Here is a 23,259-nt window from a genome sequence, read left to right as displayed (position 1 = left end):
GGCAAGATCAGCTAGACAATATGTTGATTATATAGAATAATCATCATCATCATCATCTAGTTACTAGATAAAAGCCACAGCAAATATTATGTGGTCCTAAAATAATACATATAACCAGAATACTTGTCATAGAATTTATTGTCTAAAATTTTATTTACTTTTCTTGAATATTGTCTAGAAGGGGTCCAATATTCTTCTGAACAATCACATTCATCAGCTAGACCTTTCCACAGAACACCGTTCAATTCTTTCATGACCATTCACTTTTTAAGAAATGCTATGAAAAGACAAATTTTCAAGATTATGAAGTAACTGGAATTTGCTGAATTATTCTGTCTTGAATGACTGCTTAATATACCCCTGCTAAATATTACACAATAACACATAATTTTATTCTTCTGGGATAATATCAGATACTTTAGTGTATGTTTTAACAAAGCAGGCTTTTTTCTAATAGCTCTGAAAGCATTTAAAATATTGTTCAGAGAAGATGTGGATGTCCCTCCCCTGGAAGTGTTCAAGGCCAGGTGGAAAGGTGCTTTGGGCAACCTGGTCTGGTGGGAGGTGTCCCTGCCCATGGCAGGGGGTTGGAACTGGATGGCCTTTAAGGTCCTTTCCAACCCAAAACATTCTCTGATTAGGTACATTGCAAATATCATGACAGCCTTATGAAGCTACAGCCTGCTTTTCAAAACAGCTCCACATTTTTAATTAATCATAAATTATCTTAAAAATAAAGTTGTTTTTGACTGTCATATTTTACTTCAGTAGATACATTGTCAAACTCGACTGTTAAATTATGCCATCTGCTGTCGTAGGCATGAAATTGCACTCCAAAATTCCCGTTATACATTTGTTAGATAATAAAAACATGATATGCAATTAAAAGCAACTGTATACATGTAATCTAAAATAAGAATACTTCTAAAACTAGTTATTTCATTTCAGTGTGGGAAAACAATATCTACTCAAACAGCTTTAGTCTCTCTTTTTTTTTTTTAAATCAGATTTCAAACAAAAGTCAAACATTAAAAAAAATACCAGATTTTTTAAGTATATAGCAAAAAAATGAGTTAAAAAATAAGGACAGATTTATTATCTTGAAGTCTGATGCTGACTTGTTAGACAAATTTTTTTAAAATGTTCAGGTCGACAATTAGGGCAGAGTGAATTTTTTGCTGTTTGAATGCTGTTCAGCTTTCATGATTTACATGCATCTAAAGCATATAAAAATGTTGCATTAGTATTTAGTATATGAAAACTATATATTAATCAAGGCCCATTCACCTCAAACTAGTGTTTGAATGACAAACCAAATCAAGAGCCTGCATGCAAAGCTCTGTGTACTGTCACGTACCACTGTTTAATGTCATGTCTTTCTCATCTCAGTTAGAATTCAGGCGAAAGTAGTCACTGTATGTAAAAATCTTTTGATTGTTGATAAGATTTCCTCATAGTAAACAGCTTCCTGGTTCACTCTCCCTTTCTACTATTAGCCTGCGCATCTTTGCTTCTTTTCTAACAGTCCTAACAGGAACCCTTGTAGGGGTGACTCACCTCCCTAAGGCTGGAAAAGATATGCCTGTTCTTTTGCCAAGTTATTTTGCTGACAATTTAAGGGGCTAACTTAAAGAGCCAGAGCCAATGGGACAAAGAGACGGGGTCATGATCTAGGAACACAGGACTGCCTCTCTATTTCCAGTCTATTTAACTGAGTAGATTTTTTCAAACACTGATAACCAAATTATCAAGAAATTATAAACTTCATCTACTGCCATAGTGAGCATACAGCAGTGAGCATTTGTGATGTGCTTTCATATTGCACCTGATTTGATTAAAAAAAATAATGGAATTATTGCCCATGGATGAGCAGTAGAAAAGGTACAGTAATTAGTTAAACTTCCATTAATGTTAAATTCATCCAGACTAAATATATATATATATATATACACATATATATCAAATGTATTAAAAACATAAATAATATAAATATATCTTGCTGTCAACCTGACAGCGACAGGAATGGGAAGTTATCTGTGACAATTTTCAAGTATTATTCAAATATATTTTCAAGCATAATTTATACATAAACCAAAGTTTTAGTTCATAAAAACATGAAGCACATATTTTTTTTCAAGGAAGAAGTAAAAGCTACTGACAATTGCCAAATTGTTTAAATGGCTCACTGTAAAGTGAAATATTATCTTGATTAATAAATTACTGCACATGTGTATAGAAATGTTCATCCACTACCAGTATTCATCAAATATACCTCACACTCTTTCTAAAAAACATCTATTTACTTACCTTACAGTCTCTCTATAAACCATTAATCTTAAAAGGTAGAGATATGCAAAAAGCGTTTTTTTTTAATTAATTTAAGCTGCATCACAATTTCAAATTTCTGTTGCACTTTTCGCACAAGATGTCAAGCAAAACCACACATTTAAATTATGCAAGACATTTCACTCTGATATGCAATATTAAACAAAAAAAAGTATATTAATTTTATTCCTAATTCAAAACAAGAAGTTAATTTTAGAAATAAAAGCTTATTTTTTTGTGTGTCATACTGACTGACAAGAAGAGAAAGGCATACTTTCTTAGTATGCTTTAATGCTTGCTTGATAACTGTATGAATAATAAATGTTGCAAGACACACAGCAGTGGCTACCAAATACAAGAAGGTTATATAATCCTTTTAATTAGAAAAAACAGTTTTTGGATACGTGGAAGTTGGAAAGTGATACCTATTTTAAATAAAAAGGAAGATAAAGTCGGTAATGATTTAGAGTTTACACAATTGCAAAAGAAATTTTTATTGGACTTAGGTTTCATTTCCTACTAAAACTGATATGCCATCCCACTCAGTACAACAGAACACACCATTCAACCTCAGAATGACCCGATTTCTAGTTGGGACCAGAGTTACAAAAGCATAGTAAAGTATAGTATATTACTAACTTGAAATGTTTTCCAATTTATGCTATCAGAATTTGGAGACTTAATTCAACTACAAGAATAAATACTAAATTTATATTTAAATAGTACAATCTATATTAAATACTTCTCCTGACAAGTGCCTGCATTACAGATAATTAATATTTTTGAAGAGCAACATTTATTATTCTACCCTTAAAACCTGGTTAGGTGCTTACCTTGATGTGTTGTATTCCTGATGAGATCTCTTGCTGTTACTCCGTTCCCATCTAGATTGCGATTCTATAGGTGGAATGCCAGAAACTCCTGAAGCTCGTCTCAGCTGTGGTGTTGGTAGGCTATTCCTGCTATTTAATCCCTATTGAATAATTTATTATGGTTAAAATTTATGTAATTGAAATTAAACAAAAAAAAACTTTATTTATACTTTCTGAAGATAGGATGTGACACTTTATTGTTAATCATTCATACTGAAACAGGAAGCAAGGTATCTCATATTCACTCTTACTGATTAAGAAAATCAAAAAATCAAAATCAAAAAATTAAAAATGTTTTGCTCATTGCAAATAATTTTGTTTTCTTTTCCCAAATTAAAATATGTAAAGGTACTTGTACTTAAAGCACTCAAAGAGTAATTATTGGACCATGTGGATTTCAAAATGGAGGTCATCTAGAGATGGTCAATTGACATAGGATTATAGATCACCTTTCTACCCATTACAGTTTCAGGCTACACAATACAGTCTCCAGCATCCAGGACAGCCTGAAATGGCAATAGCTCAGATACTAAAAATTGGTAATGCTTGTATTGTGGGCCACATGGAAAGGACAATGCATGTGCAGTGGAACATATTGAAGGGGCAATGCACAATACACAAGGTCAGCTGTAGTCCATCAGGGCTCCCTCTGTTTGCATACTGACATCACAGCACCAAGGAGGCTTCCCAGGCACCTCTCCATTCCCAGCCTCGAAGCTCTGTTAGTTTAGACATGCTGCAGCTCAAACACATGGAATCACCATTGTACTTGAACACAAAGCCCTCTGCTGCAGGTGAACAGCACTCCAATGGTCCCGGTATGGAAATAACTCAGGACTTCCTAGCTCTGCCTTACACAACTACACTCAAAAATGTATAGCCATGTTTAAATAGTAACTAAGAGAAGCTAAGTAACAGAAATAAGATCACTGAACTGAAACCGCAAAGCTAGCTCTGGCATATCTGCCTCCACTGCACAGAAAACCTATGCATTGCATTCTAATCAAATTTAAGCAATCTGACTGCATTCAGTCCACAATCCACATGTGAACTTGCCCCTAAACTTGGGCATGCAATGAGGGGTGAGGAGATGGGGATGTTCCACATAATTCAGATACATGGAACTAGACCTCACAAAGGAAAGAAAAAAAAAAAAAAAAAGCCAGGAAAAAGTATGTAAAGCAAAAAATACAAAGGGATACTTGCAATATTGAGTAAGGTCTTCAGGGTCATGTATGAGGACAGGTGACCCTTGGATACTAGCACTTCAGAAGGTTTGTAGAAATACTGACTTTGCAATTTAAGCTTCATCAGTTGGTCAAAGATCATACTTAACTCACTACTATATACTTCAAAAAAATGAAACTGTTGACACATGCAACTAGTCTCTCACCCTGAAAAATCAGACTGCTTTGAGTCTTTGATATGAGATGCACCTTGACCCTGTTTGTTTTGCTGCAAAAAGCAGCAGGCACAGCCAGAAAGGTGGAACCGGACAAAGAACCACCATATCCCACAGAAACCTGCAGTAGTCCTTAACCAGCCAGCTCTACTGCAAGGAGAACCAGAGGAGCAATTCTGCTAACCTACCTAAACCAGTTACAGCAAAATCTTCAGACAGGGAGCAACAGGAGTCAACTAAGCCATGCACTCTTGAAGAGCGATTTGCTAGGCAGAAATAGTTTAAGCAAACAAAAGCAAAATGTGTATCTGAAATAAGTTTGTCTAACAAAGATAGAATGGACTAATGTCTTAAGACAATCTCCAGGAAAGTAGAGGAAACAGTTGTAATTGTAAAGCGTTTGCTCAAAAATTTGTCCACCCTGGGCATTTAGCCCAGGGAAAGCAGACAAATTGTTTGAGCCCAGCCTTTGGTTATAACGCAACATTGAGCACTACGTGCTCTCAGGTTTAGAATGGACTTCTATGTCAGTGGACCGTATCAATCCAACCTGTGTGCTCTCTTGCAACACAAGGAGCACAGCTGAAAATCCCCAACAGCAGAAAAGTCCACTCCCTGAAACAAGCACGTGTGTTAGCACAATATTGAAATAAGTCCCCAATACCTGCACTGAATCTGGCTCATGAAGCAGTTTATCTGACCCTGAAATACTAAGCCAACCAGCTGAGCAGTTTGGGGCAAGCTGCCCACTGCCTGGAAAGAGAAGCACCTGCAGTGCACCAGCCTCTGCAATAACCAGCTTCAAGTTGTCAGCATCATGCGACTGTAGAGTTATTACCTCTGGTGCACCACAGCTGAGTTTGTATGAAAAACATGGTTTTTCCACCATGTTCCTTAACGTGTCATACAATAAACGGATTTACACACTCGCCCCACAATGTAATGTGCTCTGTAGGAAGAAGTGAATGTTTTACATAGCTGATTTGCTTCTTTTTGATGATGAATTTGATGTTTACAAAAAATGAATTTATTTTGAAAAAAAAAAAAAATTAATTGGTTAGTCAACATATCTAACAAATAATTGTTAGAGCAAGAAGGCAAGAGAATTAAGAACAGCCCTGTTTATCCCATATAAGATGAAAATATTATGAATATATTGTGTTCTAACAATATTTGCTTTTTCTTTTTTCTTTTTTTTTCCTTTTTTTTTTTTTTCTTTTTTTAACCCTGTGTTTATTTTGAGAAACTGTGTTCAGAATGCAGACAGGTGCTTTTTACCTGTCTACCCATCAATAATTTGAATTTTCATCTTGGTACATATCTGCATTTCAGAAAAAGAATTTTCACATCTTCTTTCTTTAGACTTTAAGCATAGTGCAGGTACTCAGCAATGAAGCTGCTATACATACAGAAGCATTCTTTCCAGATTATTTTTTTTTTTTTTTTTAATGGCAACACATATATATAGTGACAATTAAAGTCATTTGACCTTGAACAGCTTTCGGTCTCCTTTTTCAGCAGGATCTTCTACTTCAGGACATGGGAAGAAACCAGGAAATGGTGTGAATGGATTGGCCTTTGGTCTGCATGTGGCTGAGAATGCACCAATCAAACTATTAATGCTTCGAAGGGAAGAAATCACATGCGGTGGAAGGGATGGGTCAGTCAGGAGGTCTGCTAGCATGCTCCGAGCCTCATTTAGTCCTGATAGATCAACTCCATTTCCACTGCCAACATTCTAAAACAGATGGAATTTTTGCAAACCATTAACATGGCAAGTAGTTTCACTTCATTTTAAGTTTTAAATAAGCATCTTATCCGATTACAAGTTAAAAAATAAAGAAAGAATTTTTATTTTACAGAAAAAATATAGATAAATCTCAAAATTTTTTTGCAAATATTTCTCATGCAATAAGATAAATATTTCAGAATTCAAATCTAGCTACCAGATTTTCTCTTTTTAAAATGAAGATCCTGTGTCAATTTTTCTTCCCTCATTTTTTTTATTACTTTTTCTTATAATTAAATTTAATATGGAATACTAAATTTGGAATACTAAGTATTCCAATACCAACAGTAAATTTGGTTGGCAAAATGTTAAGAGACCTTCACAGAGGTACCACTTCCACAACCTCACTATTGTTATTATTTCTAAATCTAATGAAACAAATCCTAAAAAAAATATCAAAAACTATCATTAGTTTTTATTTGGCACAGCTCCCTGAAGATGAGCAGTAATAGCTAATTAGATGCCAGTACTGACACAAGAAAGAGAAGGAGAAACAAGCCATCAGGAAAAAAAGTGAGATCCTTGTGGGCCTGAGTTTGATGACATAGTTGGAAAATTGCTCCCTAACCTTATGCTAACCTTGTCTGTTTAAACAAAACAAAAACAACAAAAATGCCCCCCACACTCCCATATTAACTGGGTTTGATATTGGTCTCATGTACACCACCAAAATCAGATCCTTGTCAGCTTGGTCAGACTGCTAAATAGTCACTGCTACATAGATATGTAGAGCTAGAAAGTACTAGGGCCACTTTGGTAACAAAAACATCCATAGATAGATAAATCTAACAGTTTACAGAGAAGTCTGTATTCAGACAAATTCATAAGAGAATAATTAAATTCATAACACACTGACCTGGTAATGGGGCTTGTACCATTGCTTCAAATCCCAATCCCAAAGTATCATCTGTAAAAAAATAAAAGAGTAACAAGAGTAACAGGTGATATGTTAATACTGTTAAAGAGGTGATATGTTAATACAGAATAAATCTTGATTGTATGAGGTAACATAAAATGTTTCTTTCTTCATGCCCTTTCATATGAAAATGAGGTCATTTTCTCAGTTAATGCTACCACAGCAAAAGTCCTAAAGAAACATTTGAAGAAAATGTGTGTAACAGAGATGTCTTGATGATGACATAAATATATAGACTTATTTCAATACTTCTGGATTGTTGACAGAACATCTGAGGCACACGCTAAATTGTGATAGAGCTTCCCTGTTTCTATTCACCTAGACTGATATAAGCAAAACTATTCTAAAATCTCCAATATATTTTATAAACGTAGGTAAATTATCAAGAGAACCAGCATATAGCTACTAGACTCAGGAAAGGAAAAGTATACCAACAACGTTTTCCTCAAACTATAAAATATACTCCAAAGGTAGTGACAAAAAAGAAGCCTAATAGCATATGCTTTTCCCTTCAGGATATGGGCTGTACCAGGCTTGACAAATCTCACAGTAGAACTTCCTACATGAATTACAAAAGCATAGAACAACAAAAAAAAAATAATATAACAGGTGTCCAACTTTAAAGTGAATGTACAAGTAAATACCTGTATCTAATACAATAAACTGTTGCAATAAGCTCACAACAGAAAAACTCAAGTTAGAGGATACATTTTGCATTAATTTTCAAATCCACTCAAGGAACAGCTCATAGCACAGCATTTGTTTTCACTTAGTCCCAGGAATTTCTAACTGTAGAAATTTACTGCAATCCTATTTTTAGGAAAATCCCATATATTTCATGATTAGGAAATACTTTAAACATCCTCATCAACAAATTTATATTTCAGAATTTTTACAAATTGAAATTTTGCTAAATCTATGAAAAATATAATTCTTAGAATATTTAACACAGTTGCGAATAATACAATTTAAGAAACTGTAAGTAAGATTTTAAGAAAAAAAATGGCAAAATATAAAAACAGATGAAAGACTTTTCTTTAAAAAGAAAAAAAAAGAAAACCTACAACATTAAAATCCTACCAAAAAAAAAAAAAAAAAAAAAAAAAGCATGAGGAGAACAAGAAGTTTTCCTATGTAAGTTACAGAGCTTGTCAAAAAAGAGTTCAAAAAGAAGCCATTGAATGTTTTCAAATGGTTCTGCATTACCAACACAAAGGTCTGGAGGTTTGAACCTATAATTTTCATTTATGCTCATTTATTACTCCAATTATAGAGGCTTTATATTAACATACATGAACAAGGACCCTGCAACAGCTGATAGATGGAAGCTAGCAATTCCATGGTAGGACAGATATTTAGACATAATTTCTACAAAAGTTATATATATAACTTTTATATATAAAAGTAAAAGAATATTTTACATATGGGGGGACATATATATTCATATAAATAGAAGATTGAGCAACCAAACTGCCTCTCTGGTTTCTTCATCTTTTTCTTGTCCCTTAACTTTTTGACACATCTGACCAACAGGGAGCCTACATACTCCTGAGTCATAATATTTTATTGGCCATTTTGGTCAGAGGCTCAGAGGAAACACTGAATGTAAGGAAGCTGAGATATTGTGACAGAGGTACATAGTAAAAGGTGGACAGAAAGCCCTAGAAATCATCATTTGCTATTTTTGTAGCTAACTGAACACATTTATTTTTTTAGAGGACAATCTAGGAAAAAGCCCTTCACTTTTTAATTCCTAAAAGGAGCAGCAGAAGGGAGAAGAGTCACCTGAGATATGCACATGCATGAGTGGGCCCATAACAGGAAAAGTCCTTAAGTCCTTAATACAGCTAAGTCCATCAGGATGGGAACTAGCATCACTGGAGGTGGCCTCGCACTGACTACCACACTGTCAAATGGGCAGCAAGCAGCAACCAAGTGCTCTCCAGCTGGGAAAGCAGGCCATCTTTGCCACTCTGTCCAACTACCTTCCCAGTACAATATTTTGCACTCACATTTTGCTCATTTTCAACATTTTTAATAAAAAATAAATATTACAATTAATAAATGTTAAAATGTTGTGCAATGTTTTGATTATTTCTTAGTCTGAGTCCCAGCTCATTTTTTATACATTTGTTCTCCGTTACTAATTAAGATATAAGATAAAAATTAAATACAACAGACTGAGTAAAGAAACATCCACAGAAATTATGAAAACAAATGTCTCCTGGCAGTACATGCACCTCCCTACATAAGCGTTCCATATGAATATACAGTTTTTGATAAAATTACCATTCTGAATGAATGTCTTTAGTCTTTAACTAAACTGATTTGTATACATATTCTTTTCCTGGGCCTGTTTTCACAGTAACTGTGAAACTGCAGCAGCTCTCAGGAAAAAAATGCCTATTACACAGATCCAGTGTCACTAGTCACATTAAATTACAACAACCTATTACGTACCCACAGTCAGGTTGTGTGACTATTGTTTTTCCCTGCTCTGTAAATCTAATGAAATATAGCATCTGTAATGACATTGGCTAGAAGTTAAATACATTCATTGTATTTATATATTGTAGGAAATATAAATAGAAACTAAGTAGAGAAATAATTCTTTAACACAACTGCATGAATTTCACAGCTTGTAGCCACCTATACCAGCTGCATTAATATTCCATTCTCTTAAACATATCGAACAGAATGCAATTTAAAATATTTGTTTTCTTTTCAGAACAATTCAAACAGTAGCAGTTATGTAAACTCTGTTCAGAAAGCACTACGTTAACATAATTCACTTTAAAAATAAATGAATAAAACCAAAAGGCTTCCCAGTACTTCAGGTTAAAAACAATTTATCTGTATTTTAAAAAGCATTGTCTTGCAGGAGGGGTGTTTTGTTAGTTTCTACTTGAGTATGGCTACAAATCTACGTGCCAAAATAACTTCACAAAACCCACCAAACCCACAAAGAAACGTCAGCAACACAATCCAAAGATACTATCAGCTTCAAGTATGTCAACAGTGCTCACTTAACTTTCCTTCTACAGGGAGCAAAAATAAAAACAGCATAAAAGAAATGAAATTCAGATGCCTGTTACGTTTCAAAAGTCTTCAGTCTTTCTGACTTCTTGACAGGCACTAAAATATGCTGGTAGACAAGGTTCTAATTATTCTGATAAATGAATTCATTTGCGCAACATGCATTCACAAATTAAACAACTATAAAGACAACCCTTTTTTCCTCTCTTCTATCTATAACTACAGATCATGAATGAGGTATCAATATCCCTGAATGTTAGTTCATATTTTGCAGTCCTGGAACTTTTGTTTGCCTACCTCCCCCCTCCGCCCCACCTTTGTTTTTTGTTTAATAAAATACGTGAGAGCTCTGTTTAGTTTTGTTCCTCCAGGACTAACAGCTTTCTCTGGGTCAATCTCAAAGTTCCAGGCTGGCACTGGTCAAGCAGAAGGTGGGTGTAGAGAGGTAAAGAATCACGGGCTGAGCACCAGTGGCACTCAGGTGAGGGCAGCATTCACTGGCTCCTTTTCTGTTACCTTCACACAGACACCATTAAACACCATATTTAAAGTTATTAGTGATGACATCCACTTGCTGTGAAAATTGATTTCTAGGCATGCACATAGACTGGGAACAAGTTACGCTATAATAAAGCTTTGTTACATAACGTGAGCAGATCTAGATCCAAGAATCAAGAATTAGAGGTTTTGGGTTGTGATTAACCTAGCTACCTTTGCCTCGTACATCAAGACTTGAAAAAATAAATGGACAAGGTGACTGTTGTCCTGTCAGTAAGGAGCATGACAATTGCAACCAACACTACCTGGCCATACCCATTTTGCATGAGGCATTCGGTTTTAGCCAGATCATTGTAAAGATTAAGGTTTTTACCTCCAGGTTGTCCATCTGGACAGTTTAAACAAAACAAAATCCTCTTCTTCATTCTTAAGTTTCTCTTTCCAGATTGACGCTTACTTAAGTCAAACAGAGATAGACCTTGTGGTTTCATTGTGTGCTGTTCAGCACGGACATGGTGACTGTGCCCATCCGCTTCACTGACTTTTGTCTTAACCAGCCAGGACAATCGGGTGTCCGCATGAGTTTTGTTAGCTGCATCAGCAACCTTGTCAGCTTGCTCACAACCTCCATTATGGGACACATGGGAGGCTTCCCTTCCCCCAGCTCTTCTAATATGAAACGTGGTACCTTAGCTGATTTTATTTACTTATTTAAGCAAGATCTTAGCAAGAGCACAGGCATTTTATTAACTCCAGAAAGTTTCTGTACCAAGCCCTTAAATGCAGCTCCTTTTATTGACATGACCCATCCTTTATTAATCCTTTCAGCCACCAGGAGCTTTCTTGTGTGCATGTCTGTCTCTGCATGCATACAGATGTGCACACGTATACTTACACACTTTCACGTAAGCTGTACTGTTAAGATTTTGGAGAATCGATCATAGGACTAAAGAAGTTCAAAGGCTTCCTTTTTGCTTTAGCATTACTCTGGTAGAGAAAAAAAAGTTCAAAGTTTGAGAGGCATAAAATACTCAGTGAAAAGTGCTCCTGCTAAACTTTGTGTCCTATACCCATACAGTATACACAAGGTAAAATAACATGCACAGTTCATGCAAAATCTACTTCCAATGCAATTAATAATTTGGTATTTTAAATGGCAGGGCCCCGCACAATTTTCCACACAATTTTATTTGAAAGAAAAATTTCACAGATTGGTTCCATGATTGAAAATTTTCTGTTGGCATTTAAACCAGAAGAATTGAGCTTTGCCACTGATCTCAATTTTCACAGAAACAAACTAAAACAGTTTTGAAATAAACAGGCATAAATTCACCTACGCATTACCAACAGATATGTATGTATATACATATACATATATAAATTCATTATCTATTGCCATTAATTAAAAGCCAAATGTCCTGAGAGAAGACAGGTATATTATTTCACTGCAGCTACCAGGATAGCACAGTCTATGTTAGCTGTAAAGTTTTCAGGGCTCCTTCCATGTGGCACACACTAAAGTAATTAAATTAGCAGATGAAAGTTTTAGAAGCAAAGCAACAATCTCTTCCACCAAGCACAGTGAAAAAGCGTAGATCACAGAATCACAGAATATTAGGGATTGGAAGGGACCTTGAAAGATCATTTAGTCCAATCCCCCCGCAATCACCACATGAGGAATATTTTTCCATGGCAAATACAAGTTGGTAAATCACTGTATTACTCAAAACCTCACAGATTAACAATGAAAGGGGGGTTATTCCTTGTCCTTAGATGCTGATAATAGACCACAAGATGGCACTCAAATCCGTAAAGCCTCCCCCCAAAACAACGGAGAGAAAGGAACAGAAACCAGCAGCATATTCTTTCACCAACCTTCTGCAGAGCTGAAATGGTTTGACGGAAGGGATGAGTTTTAAAGGTTATCAGCTGATAAATTCTACTTCTTCACAAAATCATCCTTACCCTTCTAGTTAGAAAGTACCTGTAAGGAAGCTATACTTACTTTCTCACTACCCACCAGACTTAGCTCAATTAGCTTAATACCATGCCTTGCAACCTCAGTCTGGCATAGTAAATAAAACAAAACCAAAAAAAAGCTGCATATCCAGAATTTTTATTTTTGAGAGTTTGGCAGTTAAGCCTTTAATTAATTACTGTGGATCATCTGTAGAAAGTCACAAAGTATTCCCAGAATTGTATTAATCCATTAATCCTAGAGCAGAGCAGGAGTAAAAGGGTACAGTTTATTTTAACTTAATGTGAACAGACCTTAAAATAGGTCTTAGGCAGAGCCTCAGCAATTTGTGATTTTGCAACCATTAGACGTGTTGCAGAAAGATCTGTGCTCTGTAATACCAAGATTTTGTAACTCACTTGCATACAACATTCTTCCTTACCTCCTGCATCAAGAAACACCTGATCTAGGAGGGACTTCAGTCATTAAGGCTCCAAGCTATAACACAAACCTCTGCTTAGCAACTCACAAAGCTTCCGAGCATCAATTTGCAGTGCCGCCACCACAAAAGTCACAGAACTGCAAGCTCCTTCAAAAACAAAATTGTGGAGGACTCTAATAATGCTTATGAATTTCTGGTAAGGTTAGAAAGCTACGGCCTTTCCCCCCAAAATCGTGTACAACAAATTACCAGTCAACCTGCAGGATAAATTCTCATTTCAGCACCATGCTAATCCTGGAGACTCCCTGCTCATCCCGGAGCAATGAGCACACTTTCCTGTTTTTATCTAATTACCTGTTAAGCTGTTCATGTTTCTGAAGGAGAAAGTTAATAAAACAAACAAGCAAACAAAAATCAAACACCTCTAGCAGTATGTTCGTTAACAGTCAGGGGCTGCATCATGCTTGAATATAGTAAACAAATCTAATCTATAAAATAAATTTCAGTGCAGTTAAAATGAGACAAAGCAGCTTACAAGAACTCAAAATAAAAGTGGCCTTTTCTGATTTAGCCGCAGTTGGCTTTAGGTTGAACAGAAACGTGTCAACCAGACTAAGTGTACCACAGAGGGAATTTACATCATTGGAAATAAAGTTAAAAACTGTAAAATAACTGTTGAACCTTAACAACTTAGAGTCACTATTCTGAGGAATTAATTCAGTTCAATGGATATTGAGTCAGATCTATGGAGACCTGGACAGATATCTTTGGTTTATATATTATATTTCTCAAACAATGAAAATGGCATTTCCATTGCTCCAGAGGAGCAATTCATTGCTGCCTTACAATTTGAACATAAGAATTTTAGAATCAGTGAGTCTGACACCATTTGAAATTTACTGGGAGAAACAGAAAAGGAAGGGGGGAGGGAGGAGGAGGTGGAAAGAAGAGGAAAGGAAGAGAAAAAAAAAAAACAACAAGAGAACAGAAAGAAAAGGAAAAAAAAAAAAATAGAAGAAAAGAAAAAGGCTGACTGTAGAATAACAACCTGAGAATTACCAAAGCTTAAGCATGGCACTTTGGCAAAGCACATGTTGTTAGCAACACCAGAAACATTTGTTAAAAATGTACACAAGCTAACAGCATTAAAGGCCTTCCCTAATACGGTTTATAGTTCACGCAGCAACAGGAACAAGCAATAGTAATTTTTACAAACGAAAAGTAAGGAAAAATGTAAAATCACTCTTCCTAGGAGCTTATAGACTAAATAAACAAAAAACAGGTAAAAAGTGGGATAAAACAGTCAAAGAAAAATGGCAGTTTTTTTTTTTTTGTTTGTTTGTTTTTTTTTTTGGAGGGGGGGTGTTGTTTCCTTTGAATATTTTTCTGTACAGAAATTTACGTTCCTATCACGGTGCAGCCATTGTTCGCAGGGCCTGTAATGGGCAAGTTCCAGAAGCTGGGGGGGGAAATCCTTTTGGATCTTCTTCACGTGACTGCCACAGCTCCCTTTGGCTAAAGACTTGTTTGAGGAGCATTTTAATCTTCTAAAAGTTTAAGCACAGTAAAAGTTTACAGGTTTTACTTTGCTCAAGTTAGAACCACTGAAATTACTGCTGACACTCAACTCAAGCATTTTTAAACATCTTTTTTCAAATTTAATGCTCAAGCGATACTATATTAGGTACATAGCTGTGATGATATTTTGAGAGTAATTTAGCTTAATGTAAAATACAAATCCATAATATCTTAACTAGTCAAGAATTACCTACTTTTGTGCATTTAAAAGCATAAAATTTCCAGAGTTATACAAAGGACAATATCCATGCCTACGCAGTGACTACAAAAAAAAGTTTCAGAGCTTATAAAACTAAAAAGCAGTTTTCAAACTAGCACATAACCTAGAAATATGCCACATACCCTAATGCGCTGAGGTGTGAAGTCCATATGAGGCCATACACACCACTAACAGCAGTCGCTGTGCTGTTTGATCGCCTAAAGCAGGTCCCAGGAGGTGCTGGTTTCCATGTCTCTCACTGGGAAGAAGCAAACTCATCTGATTTGACTGCACCCGTTCGCGTTCCATGCTCTCAAATTTTCTTGGAGAACAAGTGGGTAGAAAAATGAGTTTCTACTTCTGACCAAGCCTTTCATTGATGAAATATGAAAGGTTCCCAGCTGCTAGTAGCATCTGGCTGACACGGTTAGGAATCAGCTCCGTAAATAAGCATTTCCATAGCGACCAGCAGAGAATTGCCTAAACAATGAAACCAACACCATAGCAACTTGATTCAGAAACCAACTCTGTAGAGCATCACCTCATTCAAAAGCTGAATTCTACAACCAGCTGAGAAACTAATTTATTGAAAAGTACAAGAAAGGTTGCATTACACATCCATTTCTTTTCATGACTGGCTGTCAACCAAGACTGATGTTAGGTTCATTGCTTTTATTTTTAAATGTTCTTTTGTGACAGTTCAAAATCAATTGGCTTTATAAACCCCTGTAGTTTCATGATACAAAAGCAAACACAGCACCATATAACCTAGAAGCCCTATCTTATTAACTATTTTTTTTTTTCTCTGTGTAAAAATGGCAGGTTTTGAAAAACTCTATTCCAGTAAGTAAAGTTATATTCTGTACAGGACTAATGGTGATACAACCAAAGAATGACTTTGTCAAAGCAGCAGCATTACTTAGATAAGACAACATCCTGCTGCAGCCAGAACAACAGCCATTTGAGAAGATTATCATAAAAAAGGCATGATATGGCACTTCAAAAAGCATTCAGTGTGATACTTAAGGCATTTAAAGTCATGACGATATTTCACTACAATGGTCACGTCCTGGCCTTTTCCACTGACTTGACTGAACTCGTTCATCAAAGGCATTATCCTCGCTTTTGTGAGAAATCTAAAATACTCCTTCAATGGAAAGAGAGTTGCTCCTACTTAATTATTTAATTAAATATTTATTTGATACATTATATAGGATGTACAAAATACTTGCCTGGACCGATAAGAACCAGACAGGAGCACACAGGTGCCTGGCTACACCAATGTAGTCACTAGACTCCAACATACCCACAAGATACAAAAACAGAGCAAAAACACTCCACTGATAGGTTAGGTTAACTTTCAAATAAGCCTTCAGCAGGCTTATGGAGGAAGTTCACATTAATGCTTACAGGTGGGTGAAATAATACTTTTTTATTGTTTGGTTGGTTGGTTGGGGTTTGTTTTGTTTTTTTAAACAAGACATGATACTTCTGCTTTTGTAACCAGGAGTATCAGCAGGTCAGTTTCCACTTTGTCTGTTGCAGAAAGTTTACAGATTTCTTCCTTTCTTTTTTTTTTTTTTTTTTTTGTTTGTTTGTTTGTTTGCTTTATTTGCTCAGAACATCCTTTCAATATTTTATGAGATCTTCAAGTGTTTCAAAAAGGTTTTAAAGGTGTTTTGCTTATTAAGGGAAAGTGTTTTTCTCTTTCTGTGTGTTTTTTCTTTCCTCTCCCCCCTCCTTTATGTAGCTAATGAAAAAAAAATGGCTAAAACCACACTTAGGTCATTTCCTGTTCCTTCTAGGTTTTGTCAGACTTGCATGTCAGAGTAAAGGCCAACCAGTAATTTATGGCAACTGGGGGAGGGAGGGTAGAGGAAAAAAAGCCTGCTATGTGCAGATCCTTTAATTGCCCATTACAAGCATTTTCCTTTGGAGCATGTGGTTCTAATCGCCATCAAAGGGAAGAAAGAGTGCTAGGTGGATTACTGCTCCCATCGCTGATCCAGCAGTTGCTCCGGTGTTCTGGCATTCTGTGCTTCTCTTGCTGTCATCCAAAACCTAAAACCATTTTTAAAGTTGTGTTTCTTCTATGAAAAATATAATCTAGAAGCTGTTCCCAAAGCATCCATTTCACATCTGCCTATTGACATGGCTTTAAAATAATGCACAGTAAAAACACACCTTTACTGGTGTGCTGACACACTGTTAGTGCAACAGAGACAGTAACCTTAAATTTCTTCCTTCTGCAATAGATGGATGGGCACAAATCTTATGCTGATGGATTCTTAATGCAGTAACTAAAACACTTTATTTAGACATGAACTGATTTCCTCTATTAACTTATTTTTTTCAAATCAAGTGTTTTTTTCCACCTATTACACTAGAGGTTTAAGAATGTATCTCAGATCTGTTTCCATAGGACACTGAGAGAAACTACTTCATAGGGCTGTTACATGATGGTGGGTCGAGTTTTTTGCAAGTGCTGAGCTGAAGAACAGGAGATAAAGCACATTTGTGAAAAATTCTCTATCAAAAACTTTCTCTTTAAAATCTCACAAAAACACAGTCCTCTGCTTGCTCCAACACCCACTTTGCAACAAGCAGCATAAACTAAAGCTGTACAGCTCTTGTAGCCAGAAGTTACCAGGGAACATGAGAATGGTTCACACCAAGTAAATTAGACCGTATCTGTTCATCTAGTTGCTATCTTGCCACCGACAATCACAGCCACCTCAAGATAAGAATATTCCTGAGCTAGCTGCAGTTTCTCAGAATACTCTTGACTGATTTTTTTTGGTCTTTGCATCTGTCTGATCACTCTTTCAGAATCCACGTAGACTTCTGACAGTTAGGATATCATGCACAAAAGCGTTTCACAACTTAATTACAGGTTATGCAAAGTTCCTTTTCCTTTTGAATCTGTCAACCTGCTCCATTCAATGGCCTCGAATTCCTACAGCAAGGAATCACCACTGCATTCTGGCAGCCTAACCACTGAATTATTGTTACAAAACCTCACAGTTCTTCTCCAGCTACCTGCAGGCACAAGAGACGGTATTTTTTTTGGAAGATGAGACAGTATTTTCAAATTCTCCAGGCTACACTTCAGAGACAAAGTGCCTTCAATGTAGAAAAACCAACAACAAACACTAATTTACTAAACACTGCCGCCTTTTTTTTTTTTTTTTTTTTTTAAATATGATTGCATTAATTGTTGTTATATATTCTAAACAGAATTGCCACAAGGTACACAAATCAACACAAATCACTGTTTTTTTCTTTCAATAATTTACCCGGTCGAGGAAGATGATGACTCTAAAAGTAACAGTACAGACACTGAAGTTAGGGAAGTAAGCTGGGAGAACATGGTCAAGAAGCCAAAAAAGATACTATTTCATAAAGGAAAATAAATATTGGTGTAGTGCTATGGTTGGAAGTTATACATGGGGATTGAACTAATGACATTCTCAGTTGCTCAAGCTAAAGAATTAAAAATAAGAACTTAAAAACAGATGAAAGACTGTAATTGTCAGTCTGATTACAAGAGTAATTGTGTTAGAGAAAGTTAAATCGGCATTAAAAAATATCTTACTGACAAGTTTCTGGATGCAGTGCCAGGAAATATAAGATGAGCTCTCCTGGGGGAAAAATATTGAAACTCTGAAGAACATAATACAGATTGCTGTCAGAAACTGAGAAGAATGAGGGAACGCAAATTGCAGCATTCTACAGAAAATGGCAATTTTTTTTCTCTGGTGTATTCATGTTAAGTGGTATTTTAGCTGGCATCTTCCTAAGCAACTGAAGGGAGGAGAGAAGGATTATTATTTTAAAATGTTAGAAGACTAGTTTAAATAAAAATACTTGGTGAGATCCACTTTGTCCCCAAAAAGCTGAGCTTTGCACAGATAACTGTTTATGGGTTTTGCTCAGATAACTGGTGTTGGTTTTTTTTGATTGGTTGGTTTTGTGCTCGTATGTGTGCTCTTCTTGCACAAATAACTTTTTATAACAAATATTGCAAGTGCAATGTTAATAAAGGATTCCCCACAGCATTTCAATAGGGCCACATGCCCAATTCCACCTTGCTTTGTGATAAACTCCTTCTTCTATAAAGAGATAATGCAGGCAGCATACCCTGGTAATTGTTACCAGTTACTAATCATGCTGTGACAAAGTTCTGAATGAAAATACTGGGCACTGAACAAGTTCAAATTTCAGTTAAGAGGGGAAAAAATACTGTAAGACTCCAGAAGTTGTTGTGAAATGTTATGTTTTTATAACATTTAATAGCACATCCTTCTGGAATTGATTGACTTATGTAGACTTAAGTTGAATTTCACTCTCTGCTAATGTGGTAAGTTAAGGTACATTTCCATCAAAGAAAAAAAATAAAATTATTGGCTTTGGCAAAATTTCCTCCTGCAATCAGCATCTCCAAAACTACAGGCTTTCTTCTTTAGCCTTTTCATAAATCATGTTCCATTCTTCTATTCAAACTATCAGTATTCTCTCACATGTGAAGATATAACTATATAACCAACTATAATCAAAGGTAATGGAAAATTATACTCAAAAGCCTGTTTTCACTCCAGTGTTTTGACTTCTAAATTCTCTAAGCCACTTTGCTACCCCATGCACAGACCACAGATTACTGCTAGTTACACCATTCTTTCTGCAAAGGTTTCTCATCACAGACTGGTAAAATCCTAGCACAAAAGTGAAAAAAGTGAAATTGACTTGTTATTTATTCTGAATAATATACAAGCTTCTGTTTCTATGTCAGGTTTTTCTAGGATTTTGATGAGTGGAATTGATATGCCCCTCTAGTCCCTACCCCCACCCCCCATAAAAACAAACAAACAAAAATAAATTAAAAAAAAAAAAAAAGTTGCAATGTATTGAGTTGATCTTAAACATACTCAGTTAACAAAAAAACTTTTTCATTTTGGCAGCATGACTCAAATGGAGAAACTAATATGAAAGGAGGTCAAGATGGGTCAAGTATCTTCCAGTGATTGTACAATAACAAGAAAAGCTCTCCAGCCTTTTCTATACAAGCAGAAAAGTACTGTGATGTTCTTTTAAACTGCAAGACACTTAGCAAATTCATCAGAACTGTGAAAATTACATAAAGGCCCCAAAATTACAAAATTTGCAGTGAGAATATCATTTGCCATTTGGGACAAGTATTATTTACAAGTTTGCAGCACAGCATACCCAATAAATCCATCAAGTATTACAAATACATGCTAAGTAACTTTTCCCTGGGGAATACCAGTAATTATTTCATTTCTCTTTTTCTAACAGCTTTTAGGGTACTTGCTATGAAGTCTCTTTTGGTCTATACTTTTCAAAATATTAATTAATATGATGAACCCAACAAAAAGAGCCTACATTCACCTGTGTCTACTTCTATATTCTTTCCAATAAATTCAAAAATTCATCTCTCAGCTAGCTTATCCTAGAATTTTTCACACTTTAAGTTTCTTGTTTGTTTTTTGTTTGTTGTTGGTTTTTTTGTTTTGTTTTCTTTTCTTTTTTCCTAAAAGCAGAAAAGAGAAGATGCCTTGAAATTAAAACTAATACTAACTATAGTAAAAGTATGGGATGCCGAGGTTCTCGGCACTATCTGACTAGAAGAATACTGTCTCAGTGAGACATGAAAAAAAGCTTTTACAAAGAAATACCTATCAGACCACTGATAGGTCTATTCCATGAAATAAATAAAGACTACCTTCATGATCTTTATGAAAAAGACAAATAATTGTATAGTTATTCATTTCTCTTAAACTTGGAAACTATCTACCTTATGCTTTAAAAACCATAAGGTTTTTTTATTATAGTAATTATAGATTTCATTCTGAAATTAATACTAAAAAATATCTTTCACAGCATTTAATGAAATGTGGCCATTAGAATTTCTTCCCAAGTGTTTTGAATTTATCAGTTAACTTATGACATTCAAAATGCATATATTAATCAAACACCCTTGTAAAGCACACACAAATTAAACTAGGATGAAGACTGGCCAAAATAAATAATCAAATATTTATTCATGCCCAATCCAACACATGAAAGATAAGATTTTATTATAGTAACCTTCAAATGAGTAAAATCTGTACTGTGCAGTAGAACCAATTGCGTGTTGTGTCTTGTACCACAGGAACAGAAAGCACCAAGTATAACATCACCTTTTAAAGGGATGCAGATGAACGTGGGGAAGCTGTAAGAGGAAATGGGCAAGAAATTGAAAGAAAAAAATAATAATTAAAAAAAAAATGAATTTATAGATTTTAATTTAAACTATTTAAACATTTAAATGAACTATTAGCAGAAAATCAGCAGAATTTTCATACATAGATTCCATGTCCTGTAAACCTACTGGACTCTGATACAGACGGTGCACACTGATTAAAAGTGAACCAGCCAGCGTACTTTGATTTGCAAAAATCTTTGACATGGTCTCCCATTAATGCTCTTGAAGAAACCACACAGACATGGAAGGAAACAGAAAACTCTCTTCTGGATTAGGAACTTGTTAAAATGTACAAAGCAAAGAATACCAGTAGAAAGTTCATACAAAAGAAAAACAAATCAAAATGGACTTCCTCAAAGATTCAGGCTGGGATCTATACTAGTTTACCCTCTCATAAAATGATTTGAAAAGGCAATAAAAAACTGAGGTGTCAACATTCTGTTGACATACAGTTTCTGAGGATAGTCAGAGAAGATTGTGAAAAAGCATCAAAAGATGGTAACATAATGAGTAAAACAGGCTATAAAACACTGATGAAACTCAGCAATAACTAATGAACAAATGCTGAGAACAAAAATAAATTTTAACTATATATACAGAAAGCTGGGTTTGCATTGCCAGGAAATATTAGGAAGATCAGCCAGGAAAGAGATCTTGAAGTCATTTGCATCAGCCCAGTGCTCAAAGATTTTAATGAAATATAAGAAAAGAAAGATTAGACAATACAGAAAGCCACAGCTACTGCATAAGTCCATGCTACATCCACAATATAAGTGGGTGTAAACATAGAAATATGGAAGAAATAAAAAAGGACAGGATAAGACAAATTAATGTTATAGAGCAGCTTCTACTGTGAGGAGCTACACAGACTGGTACCTCAAGTGTGAAGAAAACAGAGGGGTATAACAGTGCTCTACAGCTACCAGTGTTATGGAGAAGGTAAATACGGAACAGTTAGTCAGTATTGCTCACAAGTATGAGTGAGGGCCATGTTAGATCAGCTGGCAGCAGGCTTAAAACATGCCAAAGAGGGTGTTTCTCGTACACTGCATCGTTAAATTATCGCACTCCCTGTGCAGGTTTTTACAGAGCCAGGTGTAACCAAAGATATTTCAAAAGAAGTTTCCCAAGACTGGTCAACCCATGGCTACTAGCCATGGCTCAGACACATCATCCTCTGGCTAAGGAGGCCCAAGCCACAGTTTGACAGAACCTGGCAGAGAACCCCAGAAGGGAAAAAATCCACTTCTGAAATAAATGCTGCTACTTATTGTTATTAAAGATGAAAAACCTGGGGTCGATAGACCAGGTTGATCTCCAATTGATGCAAAATGAGTAATTATAAAAACAGACCCATCTCAGCAGTTTTCCTGGTTGCAAACTGTACTGTCCTTCTGTATCCATGGGAAGTTTCCTTCCAAGGCCTGGGTCATAGAATTGCTCCTCTGTCTTTGAACTGCAGGCTGCCAGCTCCTTTCTGTAAATCTCATTCTTCCTCCACTCTTGTAGTCTGAAAGCTTCTCCTCTCCCTCTGCCCAAATTCCCAACGTGCTCCCAAGGGCAGCAGCAGTTTTCCACTCCCTCCAGGGAGTTCCCACACAACCAAGTCATTCCCTATATATGATACAAACTATTATAAATCTGAACTTATCCCACCAGATTTGGTTATGGCTCAAATACAAGACTTAATCCTCTTGCTCCTCTTGCAGAATAAATGACCCAGCCCTCCTTCACCTCCTTCTACGGAAAAACATAAGCTCAGAAATTTTGCTCTTTCAGTAAATATATCTCAACTTTATTTCTCTTGACACTTTCAAAATGTGAATATCAGGCTGCTAGTACAAAATATTCAGGGTGGTTCAATGGTGACAACCAAGGAGAAGAGCAGTGTTCTCAGCAGCACAGAGCCCCAAACACTAGAATGTAACACCAAATATTAAAATAAACACAAAACTGAACCAATCTGCAAATAGAAAGCCAACA

At 35.7% G+C, this 23,259-nt stretch overlaps 1 protein-coding gene across 1 annotated transcript in view; it reads right to left on the bottom strand.

Moving 5' to 3' along the window:
- The window catches only part of PDE3B (phosphodiesterase 3B), an 87,097-nt gene that overhangs the window by 15,870 nt on the left and 47,968 nt on the right, over positions 1-23,259 (bottom strand). The window contains exons 2-4 of the mRNA XM_084520337.1: positions 7,245-7,295; positions 6,089-6,337; positions 3,159-3,298 (exon numbers count right to left, since the gene is read on the bottom strand). Coding sequence (XP_084376463.1) covers positions 3,159-3,298; positions 6,089-6,337; positions 7,245-7,295 — 440 coding nt within the window. The remainder of the gene's footprint in view (positions 1-3,158; positions 3,299-6,088; positions 6,338-7,244; positions 7,296-23,259) is intronic.

The sequence above is a fragment of the Aythya ferina genome (assembly GCF_964211825.1).
Source record: "Aythya ferina genome assembly, chromosome: 5".
In the NCBI taxonomy this organism is placed as follows: Eukaryota; Metazoa; Chordata; class Aves; order Anseriformes; family Anatidae; genus Aythya; species Aythya ferina.
Note: the sequence above shows the minus strand (reverse complement) of the source record. Positions and strands in the feature narration are given on the sequence as shown.